This window comes from Psammomys obesus, unplaced genomic scaffold, assembly GCF_907164565.1.
Source record: "Psammomys obesus unplaced genomic scaffold, mPsaObe1.curated_primary_1811, whole genome shotgun sequence".
Lineage (NCBI taxonomy): Eukaryota > Metazoa > Chordata > Mammalia > Rodentia > Muridae > Psammomys > Psammomys obesus.
This window is the reverse complement of record NW_026596091.1, coordinates 11,434,094-11,450,204: the sequence shown is the minus strand read 5'-3', so window position 1 is coordinate 11,450,204 and position 16,111 is coordinate 11,434,094. Positions and strand designations below refer to the sequence as shown.

Below are 16,111 nucleotides of genomic sequence, written 5' to 3'. Positions count from 1 at the left end.
CAAGAGTCGGTCTCTATCTGTCCTACTTCCTGTCCAGGACAAGCAAGCAATCACCACACTGCTCCTCAGCTCGTTCCACTGCGGGAGGGCCAGCGCACCTCCCTCCCCAGCCTCTAGCCATTACTCCGTCTGCACCCACTGGGATGGTTCCTGAGGAAGCACACTTCCGAATGTGCGACAAGTGGCCTTCGGGTGGGGTGCCACACGGGTTTTACTTCAGATGTCAGAAACTTTCGTATTTATTATGAGCAGTTCTTTCTGTGGAAGAGAAGTCTACATTGCCGCGGTATAAGTTAGACTCACCAGGCACCAAGCTGCCGGGAGAACTAGCTACCACACTCTTTCTGGTGCTCAGAGCCGCAGCTGGTGCACAAAAGACGCTCAGGGGGTTTGCCACGAGATTAGGAGGCTTTTCATCTTCAAGCTGATGGAACCTCTGGATAACAATGCATAAATATATAAATAAATAAATAAATAAATAAGCAAAGTAAGTTTTTATTATGCACCTCACATTTTATAGGCATAATTGCATCCTTCCTTATATCACCCCTACAGTGCAGAAGAAACTAAGGCACAGAATTAGAAGGTCCAAGTGACATAGCAATCCACCCTAGAGGGATGTGTGTGTGTGTGTGTGTGTGTGTGTGTGTGTGTGTGTGTAAGCCTAATGAAGGTGAGTCTGTAGGAAAACAATCTGGTCCTCCCTTGGACCTTGATGAAATAGAAATAGTAAAGTTCTAAGCAGCTAAAGGACCACCTGCAGAGATGTCAAAGAAAGCCCAGGGCTGACAGTGTAATAGGGACAGTAGGAGAGTAATAGCAAGTGGTCCTGCAATACAGCAGTAGGGAGAAAATCCTTTTACAAACAGATGAAAACAGTAACACCTGAATTACATGACTGTCAATAAAAACAAAAACTCTTATTTAAGATTCAGATTCACAATGTGAAGAACGAACTGACCTCACCTCTTCTACCAGTGTCCCCCACCATCTCCAATGGGTACTGGAGTCTCAGACAAATTACTTGGGGCCTTGTCCTGGTGATCACATAGTTGGAAGCTATGTCAGCCCCCTGGAGCCCTGACAGTTCATAGCGGCACCCAAGTGGCTATAGGTGGCATCAGGGAGCATTTAAAGTGAGATCCAACTAACACAAGAAAACAAAACAAAAAAACTGGACTCACGCTTAGCAAAAACCAATTAAGGTAGAGAAGACAGACTACCTATATTATTAATATAGGCTTTGGTGACAGGCCCCGACTATCTAGGGCATAAAGAAAAAAAAAATGTAGGCTCTAATTATATATGCTCTTTCTTTTAAAGTAGAAAGATATTATGTGTGTCAACTTAACAAGCATCTTTTTAGAGTTTTACAAAGATGTAGTTTAAAAATGTGAATGGCTCTGGCTTTTTAGCCTAGCGACAATGAGAAACATCATTAGTTGCATTACATTTTTGTTAAAAATCTAGGTTTGTCTACCTGGCTGTACAAACAGACCTCTGCAATATTAAAGTGGTCCCCTGTCTTATTACCATCTAGTCTCAAAGGCTTAAATAAACCCAGCAAAAATTATGTGTATTTTCCCTGTTACCTCAGTGGGTAAAAGATTAGATTAAAAAAATTTTTAATAACTATTTGTTAACCAACAAGGTGTTTTGGGGAGGAAACTTCAGATTCCTGTCTGGCTAGTCACCTCCACACTCCCACCTCAATAATTATTTGCATTTTACAAGAGAGCTAGTTTGTCAGATCAGTCTGACTCCAGGGACCCTTTTTAAAATCCTCATTTATTTCCAATGTGAGAGTAACATCAAGAAACTAAGCCTTAATATCATTTGGTGTTTTCTTTTGCACAGCACACTTTTCTGGGTGTTGGGGGAAAATGCTTTTTTATAGCTACATCAAAATTGAGTTCCACAAAGGAGCAGCTAGATCACCTAATGGGATGGTACTTTCTGCAACAGCAAAATTGCTTTTGCTGTGCCCTCATTACAGTGGACTTATTGCAGCCTTAAGGAGGGATGCAAAATTACACCAGCCCCACTAGAGGAAAGTTCTTGTATTACTTCTCCTGATACCTTGATATCTCCACGGAGAAGACAGACAAAAAACAAACAAACAAACAAAGCAATGGCCAAACTAAGGGCAATGCCACACATGGCAATGGATGGCTGTAATTCCAGCACTCAGAAGGCTAAGACAGGAGGGTCACAGAGATTCAAGGCCAGCTTGGACTGCATAGTGAGACCTTTGTTTCAAAAACAACCTCAAAACAATAGCAACAAAAACACTAAAAGCAGGCAGACCAGAAGGCTAAATTTAGACCTCAAGGAGGGCATGAACTGGGCTCCTGGCCTACTTAACTCTCGCCCTCTTCCCACTGATTTCTTCTAGTCCTCCGTAGATTTCATCTGCCCAGTTGGCTAATTACATAGAACAATCAGGACACACAGCACCTAACTCTGTTTCACTGCCTGGTTTACTTACAAACCCGATATCTCCGTACTGATAATGTTAGGCAGGATTTTAAAGAAAGTAAGTAAGTCCCCTCCACGTGAAGTCTTGCGCACTTTCTGAAGGCAGACAGGTGTGGAAAAACTAGACTAAAGTCTTGAGTTCAGCTAATCTTTCCATTTCTCACCCGTGAGAGAGAGAGAGAGAGAGAGAGAGAGAGAGAGAGAGAGAGTGTGTGTGTGTGTGTGTGTGTGTGTGTGACAGCACCGCTGTTTGCACCTCCACCTGACAGGCAACAACGCTTGAATTTTGGAAAGCTCACTCCATGAGTTTTGTCAGTGAGCTCACCATCCCTCGAACATTACTAACTCTGACCCTTACAGAGATCATTGAGTTGTGACAATCCAGGCTCTCAAATTATTTTAAGATTACAATTTCTCCTGTGAACTGAGATACTGACTTTATTCCCCCGCGCCCACCGGGTTCCAAATGCTTTAGAAAAAGACCTTTCCTTCAGTCAGCTGTGTTCATAAGAAGTCGCCACCCCCCCCCCCCCCCCCCCCAACAAACTTCTGACTGCGGGTAAACAAAATTCTAATGTTCTTCTTCCAGATGGAGTTTTGGAATACTTTCCTAATGCATTACTATGAAACTTTTAAAGAAACTGGCAAAGAGTCGGTCGATGCAGGAGTGATTCCACCAAACACATTAAACTTATGTAAAAAAAAATCATTTTCTTAAATTGATTAATAGGCAGTAAAGTGAAAAGCGAAATAAGGTAACCATGGCACTTCTGGGGTAATCATTACTGTTTTAAATTACCCACGTTCTGTATAAGGGATCCCTGTATAAGTCCGTCACTTACGGCCACAGCGTCTGTGTGGCTGGTCAACGGATCTTGGAGGTGATGGGGCAGAAACTATGCCTGTTCTATCTCTCCCAACTTCACACAGGGAAGCTGACGCCGAGATCCCCAGTTCCTCCCGCAAGTCAGAAGTTGGAGGGCTAGAGAACAACTCCAGGTACCGCCTGCCAGAGAGAGGAGGTGCTGTTTCAAATGGCACTTTAATCAGCCAAGGGGAGCCTCACGCCCCGCCTGGACACTTGAGCTGCCCAGAAGGGAAGGTGTTCCCCGGGAAGGCCCAGAGCTGGGGCTGTGGCCTCCGTCAGGATACTGAAGCTCTCCAGAGCCGGTCTCCCCAGCTTGCTCAAAAGAGCTATTTTCGCTCACAGCCAAAATCAGCAACAGCAAATTACGCCGCGAACCGAGGCGAAGGCGCCGGCTCTGCACGGCTCCCAACTCCGGAGCTTCCCCGCCGAGACGGACTTTAGATCTCCGCGGCGCGTCCGGGGCGCACGCAGCCGGGGACCAGGCTTCGAGTCTTGGGGATGGGGGAGGGGGGGGATGCAGCAGCAACGCCGAGCCCCGCAGGTGGCGGTGCCCGGAGCCAGACCCTGGAAGTCCCTGGTGCCGGCAGCGTGCGCTCCCTGGCGGGGAGGAGAGCGGGGCGACAGCGTCGTGGAGTCGGGATGGCGACAGAGACTAGCCAGCCACCCACTCCCGCGCGTCCTCCGGCCGCAGGTTCCTCCGGACCTCCCCGGCCTGGAGGGACCGGCGACGGCTTCCGCGGCGCAGAGCCTCCCTCCCGGCCCGAGCCCTCCCCACGCAGACTCGCACCCCCGCGCCGCCCCGCGCGCGCCCTCACCCGGCTCTTGCAGCGGTGGTGCCGGCCGGGGTCCGAGTAGGTCCGGTCCACGGTGAGCGCCGTGTCGCTGCCCGGCATGCCTGCGCTTCGGACTGGCAACTTTGCGTCCTCCGGGGCGGGGGCCGCCGCTCCACTCCGCTGCGCACGGCGCGGGGCTGGCAGCTGGCCGCCGTGCTCAGCTCCCCGTAGCCCCGGAGCGCGGCCGAGGGGGTGGCGCGGGCGGCCGCAGCTGCTGCCGACACCCCGCCGCCCTGCGCCGTCGCCGGGGTGGGGAGGCGGGCGACAGTCTCCGCCCCTTCCCCCGCTCCCCGCCCCTGCGCCCCGCGCGACGCCCAGACCCGCTCCAGGTGCCGGGCTCGGCCGCCCTCCCTGCCTGCGAGCCGGTCCCACGCGCTCCCACGCTCCCGCTTCTCGGAGCAGCGACGCCGGCACGGGTTACGGACCCACTTGAACGCGATGAAAGATGGCTTTGGGCACTGGGGGTTGCCGGCTGCCTTCACTTTCGTATATTCTTCATTCAACAGGCACACTTGCTGGGCAGCTACCCTGGACCTGCACGGTGGGCTAAGGATTCCCGGACGAAGGGGTGGTTTTCCCACCCAGGAGCCCACAGAGCCGCACTTCCACCGTGTTGTGTATCTCCACTGTGCTTGTGTGACTCACTGTGTTGTAAGCGATACTTTGAAGTCCGGGGCTATCTTTCCACTTTAGCGTTCTCTGGTCCCGGTGACTGCTCCCTGCCCACGAGGAATCTGCAGTCCCATTGGAAATCAGGGTTAGATCAGGGTTGCCCAACCCAAAATTCATCACATAAGGTCCGGTTATGTTGGACGTGCCACTGAGACTGGATTAGCAGGTTTAAACCACTGATCGCCAAAGGCCCAGCACGCACTGAGCTCTGCCAGCAATGAGTGGAAGGTGTTTACCCCTTCTTGGCTAAGAGAAAACAGCGCTGCACATTTGGAAAAAAAAAAAAAAAACCTCAAGGCATTGGTTTAGGGGTTGTCTTCAGGCACAGAGGGACAAGGGAGAAGAATGGGGACTGTGCGGGGCTGTACTTTGAACACTGAGTTCAGCTTTGTTCTGTGGGTGTGAGGCAGGCCGCTGGGGGTCTCGAACCAGGAGTTGAGGATATCAGAATGGAAGTCTAAGGCCTGCTAGGCCTGTGAGAGGCACTGACGAAAGATAAGTAAGGGACACTAGCTAGGAAGCTGTTATAAAAACCGAGGGCTACGTACGTGTCATGCTCAAAGAGACCAGGTGGCCAAGGCCTGTCCACTCAGTGGAGTATGAGGCAGTAACAGATGCACTACCCTCTAATTATGGAATCGTTTCTAGCAGGTAGAGTTAAGTGGAAAATATAAAGCAAGGTGCAGAATAATATATGGTGTTCTACCATTTATTAAAATGCAATATGTATCATATACATACATATATACATATGAGTGTGCTTACATATACATGGCTTATTTCTAACAAGATAAACAGAGGCCAGAGAGACGGCTCAGCGGTTAAGAGCAATGGCTGCTCTTCAGAGGTCCTGAGTTCAATTCCTAGCAACCACATAGTGGCTCACAACCATCTACAATGGGATCTGATTCCCTCTTCCGGTGTGCATAAAAACAGAGCACTCTAATATACATTAAATAAATAAAAATTTCTTAAAAAGATAAAGAAAAAAAAACTACAGAAATAAGTGAACAGCAAGCAACTGAGTCAGGAAGGGAGGACTGGTAAGCTGGAAGACAGATGGGAGGACTTTGTTCATTTTTGTATGATATATGTACCTTACATATATGTATTGTGATCACATATTAACTATGATGAAAGGAGAGTAAATTATTAAAACTTAAAAAGAACCAGAAACCTAATCTAAAGCCATTTGAGGAAAAAACACCTTTAAAATCTCTCTCTCTCTCTTTCTCTTTCACACACACACACACACACACACACACCTACACCAGACCTGAAGAGATTTTTCAGGTAAATTCTTCCAATGTGATTGTGATAGTGTGCCTGTGTGTGTGTGTGTGTGTGTGTGCGTGTGTGTGATTTCAGTCATGCACAGAGAAGACTCTGTGATAGGGCAATATTTGAGCAGAGACTTGGGGGGTAGGAAGAGTACTGTAACATGGAGGTTTGGATGAGGACAGCCCCCATGGGCTCATAGACTTGAATGCTTGTCACCAGGGAGTGGCACTATTTGAAAGGATTAGGGGTGTGGCCTTGTTGGAGGAAGCTTGTCCCTCAGGGTGGGATTTGAAGTTTCAAAAGCCCATTCCAAGCCCGTTTTCCTCTTTTTGGATCTGGATACAGAACTCTCAGCTGCTTCTTCACACCTTGTCTGCCTGCTTGCTGCCGTGCTTCCCACCGTGATGACTGACAATGGCATAAACCTCTGAAAATCGGTAAGCAAGCATCAATTAAATACTTGCTTTTATAAGAGTTTTTATAAGCTATGGTGAGTGTGACTCCTCACAGTAATGAAATACTCACTGACTAAGACATGAAGGAATCTAGAAATTACACATAGATGAACAAGTCAAGAGTTTTGCAGCAGGCACGTTTGAGGTGAGTTCAAGGAAGAGCAAGGAGGAGGGAGGACATGTTCCCTCAGAGGCACACAGGGGGTAAGGGAGGGGCCTGTCTCAGAGGATGAGATCACACAGGGCCTTTTAGGACATTTTCAGCACTTTGAGTTTCATCTGGAAGAAGACAGAAATTTAGAAAAAAAATTAAGAAATACACGGCATAATTTTCCCTTTTCACATAAGAGGGGAAGACAGACTCCCCTCAGAGCATACACAAAAATCAATACCAAGTAGGATAAAAACCAAGAGGCTCAGAGGGCAGAGGCTTATCAGTAAGCCTGGTGGCCTGAATTCAATGCCTAGGAAACTACGTGGTAGACAGAATCAATTCTGAAAACTGGTCCTCTAGCCTCTACAGGTACACCTTGGCAACTACGTGCCCATACATATGTATGTACAACACACACACACACACACACACACACACACACACACACAGTAAAATTATTTTTAAACACAAAGAAAAAACTTTTAACTTCAATGTTTTGAAAGAAAATTGGAGATGATTTTTTATCTCAAGTCATAAAAAGCAGGTTTCCAGAAGCATAAACTGTAAATATTTAACAGCATTGAAAAAACATGCTTCTGTCTATGAAAAGAAATAGTAAAGTGAGAACATGAGTCACAGACTGAACCCCAGCTTAAAAAACAATTTGGGTGAATTTCACAGACAACCCTGGGAAACAAAAAGCAAGCCATAGAAACTGCAAGCATTCTGTGTTCAACATACAGAAATTAAAACACTATTCAAGTATAGGGAAACAACTTATTTCTTTAAGAAGACAAAGTTATTCCATGAAAATTACTGAGGAGCATACAAGCAATGTAAACCTAACTTTCACACACACAGTCTTTCAAGATTAAAAATTTAAAGGCAATAGCCAGGCACGATGGTATAGCAGCACTTAGGAGACAGGCAGGTGGATCTCTGCGAGTCTGCAGCCAGCTTCATCTACAGTGGCTAGTCAGAGCAATAAATGCCTCAGCTCGGAAATCAAGTCACTACTGCACCTTCTCAAATAAGCCCTGGAAATACTTTGGCAGATAGTAAAGCTTGAGAGTCTGTTACTGTCAAGTCATTATGCCAACATAAACTTTCAAAGATCCTTCTAAAAATCTAATGGGTCACCTGTGGGGTTTCTCCTCAACCCCATGTGATACTTGCCCCCAGCTACTTAGAACTACTTAAGATGTACATTGTGTAGGCATGTAGATGTGTGTGTGTATGTGTAGGTGTGTAAGGGTATGTGTGTGTGTGTGTGTGTGTGTGTGTGTGTGTGTGTAGGTGTGTAAGGGTGTGTGTGTATGTGTAGGTGTTTAGGTGTGTATGTGTGTATGTATGTGTAGGTGTGTGTGTGTGTGTACACCTAGAGAGGCCAGTGTGCTGTGAGAGCTCTGACAAGACACAGTGGCATCTTGACCTGTGCTCCAGCAGGCATCTAATTTTTACTTCTCTATCCAGCTTGGTGTTCCGTAGAGGTCCATCCTGGAATGCTGACCCTTAATGAGAAAGAAGAAATAAAGCTACCAGGCTCTTTCACTTCTCAATTGACAGAACATGCTACTTGTTTATTTATTTACTTGAGAACATTTAGATTTATTTCATAAGCCATTTGCCCAAGAGCTGTTCTGCTGGGCTCTCATACAAAATAAAACACACACACACACACACACACACACACACACACACACACACACACACATTAAGTAGCACAAGAGCAAAGTTCCAGAAGAGAAAGAACACAAGTGATCTCCTCACCATCTGGCTCTCCTTTGGAGAGAGGACCCAAAGAGAAAATAGATCATCCCTTCCTTTGGAGCCAATGCCAGTGCCTAAGGAAAGAAATGGTTTAGGGAAGACAGGCTCTGTAGGGTCACGTGACTTAGTCACATCCATTGAGAGTCGCTCCTGAGACAGGCTGTCCCTTCTGGGGAAGAAATGCACTGTTGGTGAGAATTGGGCAAATATAAGCCTGCTGCCATGATGAATATACTCACTACACAGACAGCCTCCCTGGGTAGGGAAAGCCACGGCGTACAGAAAGGCTCCTTCAGGAATTGTTAGAGCAATGGAGCCTGCCTTTTCTATCACCTGCTGTTATGGGACAAACCATGGTGAAAGGATCGGCTTACAATGATAAACTGGTTCATACAGAGGTTTTGACAGCCCTCCTGAGGAGGTGGATTTCCTTTCTTCCATTTGGCATTGCTGAGACTAGAGTGTCCAAGTTAGCTCCATCTACATAAGAAGGTGTGTGGCGTGTGTATGTTGGGGGGAGGTTTGGCAAACCTCTACCTCATTTTTTATGTTCATATATTTTTAAATTAAATGCTTTAATATTTAATATTCTCTGCCACCAACCTCCTCTCTGCATGAGGGCAGTTAGATTCCTTTACATGGTGGCTGCTTTCCCAAAGATTAAAATCAAAACTGCCAAATCTCCCAAGGCCTCATTTGGAGCTGGTGAAAACACTACCATCACATCCAGCTGGTCAAAGTGAGCCAGAAGCTGTCTGTTAAGACAGAGGTAAGAGGCTGCCAGCTGCCATCTTGGCCATGGAGTCAGCACCCTAGCCATGCCTAACCCTTCTTTTCAGAATTATGGAGCTGTGTGTTCCTCTCTTTGCTAAGGGCATTTGCTTACATTTCTGACTCATGTAACCTCAAGAATCATGAACAATATAATACTCAGTGTTGAGTATGGGCAGAAATAAGATAAGAAAGGCATCCTTTCAAGAGAAAGCATGAACTGTAGACAGTATAGATGGGGCCCACATTAACAAAGAACTCTAGAAGGGGCACTGAGTATTCATAGGCCATTAACACTGTTGGAGCTTTCCTGGGTCAGTCTACGCCAGGTGGCCCCTGTGGATGGTTTGATTTTTGTCTGTACTGAGACTTTAATTGTGACAGTTACAGGGTTTTATAGGGAAATCCTGTTGCTAAGGCTGCAGTCCATCTACCATGCCCGGAAAGCCCTCAGGTGCAAAATGGAGGACTCCCCTTGTCAGCAAGGCTTCCTCTTCTTTGCTTAGGGAACCAGAATCTTCACAGCCTCTACCTTAGGGAAATTACAGCTCCAAAGATCCAACTCCCTTTACCCTGATAAGAACCCGTTCAGCAAGCACCTGGGATTCCTGGAATGCCTGTCCATGTAAATGAGGCACGTCAGTACCTTAGCCCTGCAGCCAATAATTGTTACCCACCCTAGAAATCTCTACCCCCTCTCCAAAGTTCTATATAACCCTTGTTCACCGGTATAACATTGACCTGCCTCCCTGGAACTCATCATTTCCACTTGTGCTCATGGGCCACCGAATCCCCAGTTCATTGCTTCTGCGCCCTTGTCCCTGGGGAGTAGTGGCCAAAAACCCCCAGAACAAGGGAGAGCCACAGTGTCCTCTATTGTCAAATATTTCCGGAGAGGATTTCTATTCCCTTCTTCAAGTTCTAGTTTACCAGAAGGAAAGGGCTATGCCTTCTTCTAGATAAGTGTGTCTATTCCTGCCAGTTCTTAACATAGTCTTCAAGACATGCTTATGGGATGGATGGATGGATGGATGGATGGATGGATGGATGGATGGATGACAGATGAATAGATGATGCTGGATGAATGACGGATGAATGGATGGATAGATTACAGATGTATAGATGACAGATGAATGGATGGATAGATTACAGATGTATAGATGACAGATGGATGGTTGACAGATGGATGAATTAAACATTTCTTCAGTATCTACTTATTTTATAGATGGTGGAGTGTTAAGAAATACCCAAGGTACAGCATAAGACAGTAGATAGTATTTGCCCTCAGAGGAATGGAGAGAGAAAAATTTCCTGAACAGTGAGTGTTGTTAATTTTGAGATACCATGTAGTTACTGAAGTTTTTGAATTTCCAATTATTTTATCGAGCACTTTTGTTGAGACAGGCTGTTATTAATCTTTGGAATATAAAATAGGAAGATTAAATTAAGGGGCATTCTGTCTAATCTGAGAATTGCCCCCCCAAAATACACCTCACTACAGTTGCCAAGGTTTTCATGTTGAGGACACAGAAGTAGGTTCAAGGGAGGACACAGTCCCCTCATGACTTCTATTTTACAGGGTGTCCCAGTCTTTCGGAACCCAAAGTCTGATTTGTTAGAGGAAAACCATGCCTTTTAGGGAGGAAAAGGCTCTTCCCTTTAATCTCCCATTTTAATTAAATTATACAGAAAGTATTCCCTTTGAGGAAAAGACTTATAAAACTAAAATCAGAGCTTTTCTATATTAAAGTTTAGAGAGAGAGAGAGCAAAAGAAAGAATAATTCATATCTTAAAATGTACTCAAATAGCTCAAAGTATAATCAAATTTAGATTGGGGACTGTGGTGGTTTCAAAGAAAATAGCCCATAGGGAGTGGCACTATTAGGAAGTGTGGCCTTGTTAGAGTAGGTGTGGCCTTGTTGGAGGAAGTGTGTCCCTGGTGAGGGCAGGCTTTGAGGTCTCATATACTCAAGCTATACCCAGAGTGGCTCACAGTCCCTCTCCTGCCTGTGGATCAAGATGTAGAACTCTCAGCTCTTTCTCCAGTACCATGTCTGCCTGCATGGCAACATACTTCCCACCATGATGATAATGGATTAAGCCTCTGAAACTGAAAGCCAGTGCCAATTAAATGCTTTCTTTTGTAAGGGCTGCTGTGCATGGTGTCTCTTCACAGCAATAGAAACCCTAACTAAGACAGGGCTCAAAAACTGCCTGGCCTATTGCAGGCAGGAAGCTCCAATTTTAACTGCTTAGTTTATTGCCAACTGCAAATGACCAAGCCTTACAGTTATTTTCTGATATAGCATAATCCATATGACTATAAGGAAACAATTTCCCTCATTTATTTATAATCAGCAAGGATCTGGCACAGAAGCCCAAAACTTCCACTTGGCAATATCTTGTTAAACAAAGGGAAACACTCCACAAAGTGGGAAGACTCAAACTGACTCAGCAGGCTGGGAGACTCGCCTTCCAATATTCCCGGTGCCTTTTAAAGCAAATTCAATGATTTCATGTTACAGATTCCCAAGAGACATGACTATCAAAGAAGGCTCTACAGGCAGCCTTCAGAGGCTCCGGAGCTCCGCTCCAACTTTTGCCTCTGTTGTAGACCTGAGGCCATGTTAACAAGAACAGAAATGTATTTTACCTCATCAAAGTTTAAAACTATTGCTTTTGTGAAAGACCTTCTTAAGATGAGAAAATGGAGAAAATATTAGCACAACCATGTGTCTAACAAGAATCAGTATCTAGAATGGATTAAGAATTCCCCAGAGAGCTGGGCACGGTGATGCACGTCTTTGATCCCAGCACTTGGAAGGCAGAGACAGGAGGATCTCTATGAGTGAGAACCTGTCTCAAAAACAAAACAAAACAAAACAAAACAAAAGAGAAGTGAGTTTTGTTTTGTTTGTTTGTTTGTTTGTTTTAAATAGGGGCTGGAGATGGCTCAGTGGCTAAGAGAATTTTTTGCTCTTCCAGAGAACCTGAGTTTAAGTCCCGGCACCCACCTGGTGGCTCACAACCATCTGTTCCAGGGGATCTGATACCTTCTGAGGTACATTCAAACATGCAGGCAAAACACTCCAAAATATAAAATAAAATAAATATCTAAAAGAGTTAAAAGACAGAGAATTCTCCAAAGCAGTAGTGTGTGCATATTTGTGTGTGTGTATATATGTATGTGTGTGTCTGTATGTGTGCGTGTGTGTGTGTGTGTGTGCGTGTGTGTGTGTGTGTGTGTCTGTATGTGTGCGTGTGTGTGTGTGTGTGTGTGTGTGTATGTAACTGGTAGGCAAATACATAAAATACAGGTACAAAAATAAATACTTTTGCAACCCAAAACTCAGTGTTCATTATGCATTTTGATACATGTAAGAATGGTATGCAGGACATCTCAAAATGATGGTATGAACAATAAAGTTGGATTTAAGAAGAGTTGGTAATTAAAAGAGAATTATCAAAACTACACCATAAAAAATTAACAATATGATTAAGATAGGTAAGAGATACAAAAGACATTTCACTGAAGAGGCTACATGAATAGAATATGATCACATGACATTAAGTTTGACATCATCAGCTCTAAGGACAATGCAAATGAAAACCACAAGGAGATGTCACCACACACTGACCAGATGGCTAAAATAAGAACCATTAACAGGAAATGTTGGCACAGATGTGGAGAAACCAGGTAATTCAAACATCACTGATAGAAATGGAAGGCAACACAGCCTCTTTGAATAGCAGCCTGCCAGTTGTTTTGCTTGCTTGCCTGTTGTTTGTGGTACTGAAGGTTAAACCAAGGGTCTCACACTTGCTAGGAAACTGTTCTACCATTGAGGTATGTGTCTAGCCCTCTTTCTAAACTGGTTTTTGAGACAAGCAAATTGCCCAGGCTGACCTTGAACTTATGATCCTCCACTTACAAGCCTCCTTTCCTCAGAATCATTAGTAGGATTCCTTACAGGTTTATACTACCAGCCCCAGCAGTTTGACAGGTTTTATTAAACTAAAATATGCAAAACCATCTGACCCAGAAATTGCACTCCTGGGCATTTCTCCCAGAGAAATAAAACATGCTTATACAGATATCGATCCACAAATGTTCACGGCAGGTTTGTTGATAACAAAAACCAGAAGCAAGCCCAGGTGTCCGAACAGGTGAATAAAACAGCCATGTCATGGAACACATACATGCAACAACACAGGAGAGAGCAAATTACTCCTGTACAACAGTGTGGATGAGTCTCTAAGAAAATGTGCCGTGAAAAAAAATGCCAATCCCCAAAGGTTCTGTACACCATGGGTTCTTTTATGCAGCATCTTTGAAGTGGTAAAATTATGGGTATGATGATGAGCAGTTGCCAGTGGCTGAGACCTGAGAGGATGGTTGTGGGCGGGTGATGGGCATAGTTACTGAAGAGCCACACCATGGCTCCCGTAGTGATGGAACCATCCTGAATCTTAGGAGTGTGGGGCATAGAATGATGCAGGTAATTAAACAACTGAGACCTAAGTTGCACACGTAGTGATGTGTGCAGATGGTGTCAGTTTACGATGGCTCAACTTAAGCCTTTTCCACTACGAAGACACGAAAGCAAGGTGCACTCAGTAGAAATACCCATTTATTCACTCTGTGTGGCGGAAGCATGCCGTAAATGTGTGTGTGGAGGGCATGTGGATTCTGGGGATCAAACACGGGTCGCCACACTTGGCAGCAAGTGCGTTTATCCACTGAGCCATCTTGTGGGATGCTGGGTGCCTTGGGTCTCTAATCTTTTCCTGGGCTAGCAGTCTGCAGCTCAGCACTCTCTTGCTATGCTGGGCAGAGGCAGAGAGCCACCCTCCCATGCCAGCCGCACCATCATATCATAACCACAGCTTACAATACACTGCAATGTTTGAGAGTAAGCACAGTTCTGACTTCACATATTTTCTACTTGCCATTAGGTTGAGGAGGATACAATTCCATTGTAAGGAGAGTATTACTGTGCAAGTAAAATGAGGAAAACCTGAATAAATAGAGGATTACACCGAATGGAGGATTACACTGAATGTTACATGGTGTTTTATTCATACTAAAGTTTTACAAGATATTATATGGGGGGGGGGCAAGGTAGGTCAAGGGTACCTGTGATCTTTTTAATATCATTCCTTACAGCTGCATCTGAACCTGATGTCCCTCTGGCCCTGGAAAAACTCCACATGTGGGGAAGGAGAACAACATAGCAAGGAGGAGCCTTTGATATACGGGGGCTTTTCTGGAGTTGGTGTCTACATGTACATGCTCTTCATTTATTGCCCTCTTCATGTAAAACCCTATACAGTTTTAGCCATATTAACAATTGAAAGACCTGATTTGGATGTAAACATATATTAAACTTCATAGATTTGATTCAAGGACCTTACAAATCATGTATTTTAGTAAGATTTCACATTACAAGGCTGAAGAGACAATTCCATAATCTCTTGGTACATCACTGCTTTGGGGCTCTGACCTTGGTCTGAACTTTTGTTTTATATCACATACACACACACACACACACACACACACACACACACACACACACACACATTACAAAGTGAGTACTCCTACCTCTTACTTCTTAACCCTGACATTTAGAAGCACAGAGTTCAGCTGTCTGGTTATAGTGTCTGGCTCTTGGCTATCTCCTGTTGTACTTTCCTAGAAGTTCATGACAATGTTACAAAAACATATTAAAAATGCTTTTCTTTGCACCAGGCACAGAATGTTCCATTCAGTTAAGTGTGTATCGGTGGCCCTGATGCTGGCTTCCCACACAGCCACAGTTTAGAAAGCAGCTCTCAGGTACTAGCTGCCTAACTACATTCTCTACCTAGGAGAAGCCTTTTTATAAATCCTAAACGGAATCTGAAGGACACATTAACTGTGTGCCAGGAACACAGAGCCAGGGATCTCACTTTGTGCTTTGTGATCTCGTGTTGTAAAATAAGGATGGCAGGAAATAAAACCACTAAAGAAATGTGAAAAGATGTTTTGAATGGCCTAAGCCTGTGGAGCCCTGTCCACCTCCACCCTTGCTCATCTCTGACTTCCCTGAATTCCCTGAACAGTATCTGTTCCTTATATAATTTAAGCATCTGTATAGACTGATCTTTCCAGGAGGCGGAGTTGGCTACTGGAAATAAACAGTCAGGATCACAGTCTTGCTGTTGCTATTTAGTAACTATAAAGCTTTGGTCCAGGTACTTGTAAGCTGAAGGTGACAACCCTCCCTTCTCAGGCTGCTGGTGAAGATGGAATGATACATGTAAATCACTTAGGAAAATAAGGGCTCAGCAACGCCCATGGGAGACAAAACTAAACCCAATGCTATCTTCATGCGCCATCATTCACTCCTCCCTGTGAGAGCTCAAGGATTTATGCTGCAGCCACAGCACGTCTCCTAATGGAGGAGGGTTCATGCCAACGCTGTACTTCATCTCCTGAAAACAGGAGCCCCTGGATCTGGACCCTGGCCTCTGTCTGACCCTTCACCTCTGTCCACGCAGAGCCTACAGACCGACAGAAGCAAAGAAGGCAAACTTCCCCTTTCCCACACTCTTCTGTCTCTTCCCATCACAAGCCACAGCTCCCACGTATAAAAGGTTTCTTTTCCCTGTACACTTCTATCAACTGATTCCAACCCTGGGAACATGTCCCAGGATAAGACAACACAGAAAAAAATACATCCAACTTCATCCATTGATTCTTATCATTCTGAAAGGTTGGGGTGATTCCAAAATTTCTCATTTATGGAGAAATAAGGAATGCTTATATAACGTCAGTGCAGATTATAC

At 45.0% G+C, this 16,111-nt stretch overlaps 1 protein-coding gene and 1 non-coding gene across 4 annotated transcripts in view; one reads left to right on the top strand and one right to left on the bottom strand.

Moving 5' to 3' along the window:
* Positions 1 to 16,111, bottom strand: part of Tmcc3 (transmembrane and coiled-coil domain family 3) — a 251,773-nt gene that overhangs the window by 63,332 nt on the left and 172,330 nt on the right. Inside the window, exon 1 of one of the 3 annotated variants that reach the window (XM_055627781.1) lies at positions 4,162 to 4,411. The exons of 1 other annotated variant lie outside the window; for it this stretch is intronic. In XM_055627781.1, the coding sequence (XP_055483756.1) occupies positions 4,162 to 4,239 (78 nt within the window). In that variant the 5' untranslated portion in view covers positions 4,240 to 4,411. Of the gene's footprint in view, positions 1 to 303; positions 410 to 4,161; positions 4,412 to 16,111 lie in introns of those variants that run through there. One more of the 3 variants, XM_055627785.1, reaches the window with a different exon arrangement.
* LOC129691810 (small nucleolar RNA SNORA40) lies at positions 12,550 to 12,674 on the top strand. Its single transcript, XR_008722563.1, has one exon. It is a non-coding gene; the product is annotated as a small nucleolar RNA SNORA40 (small nucleolar RNA).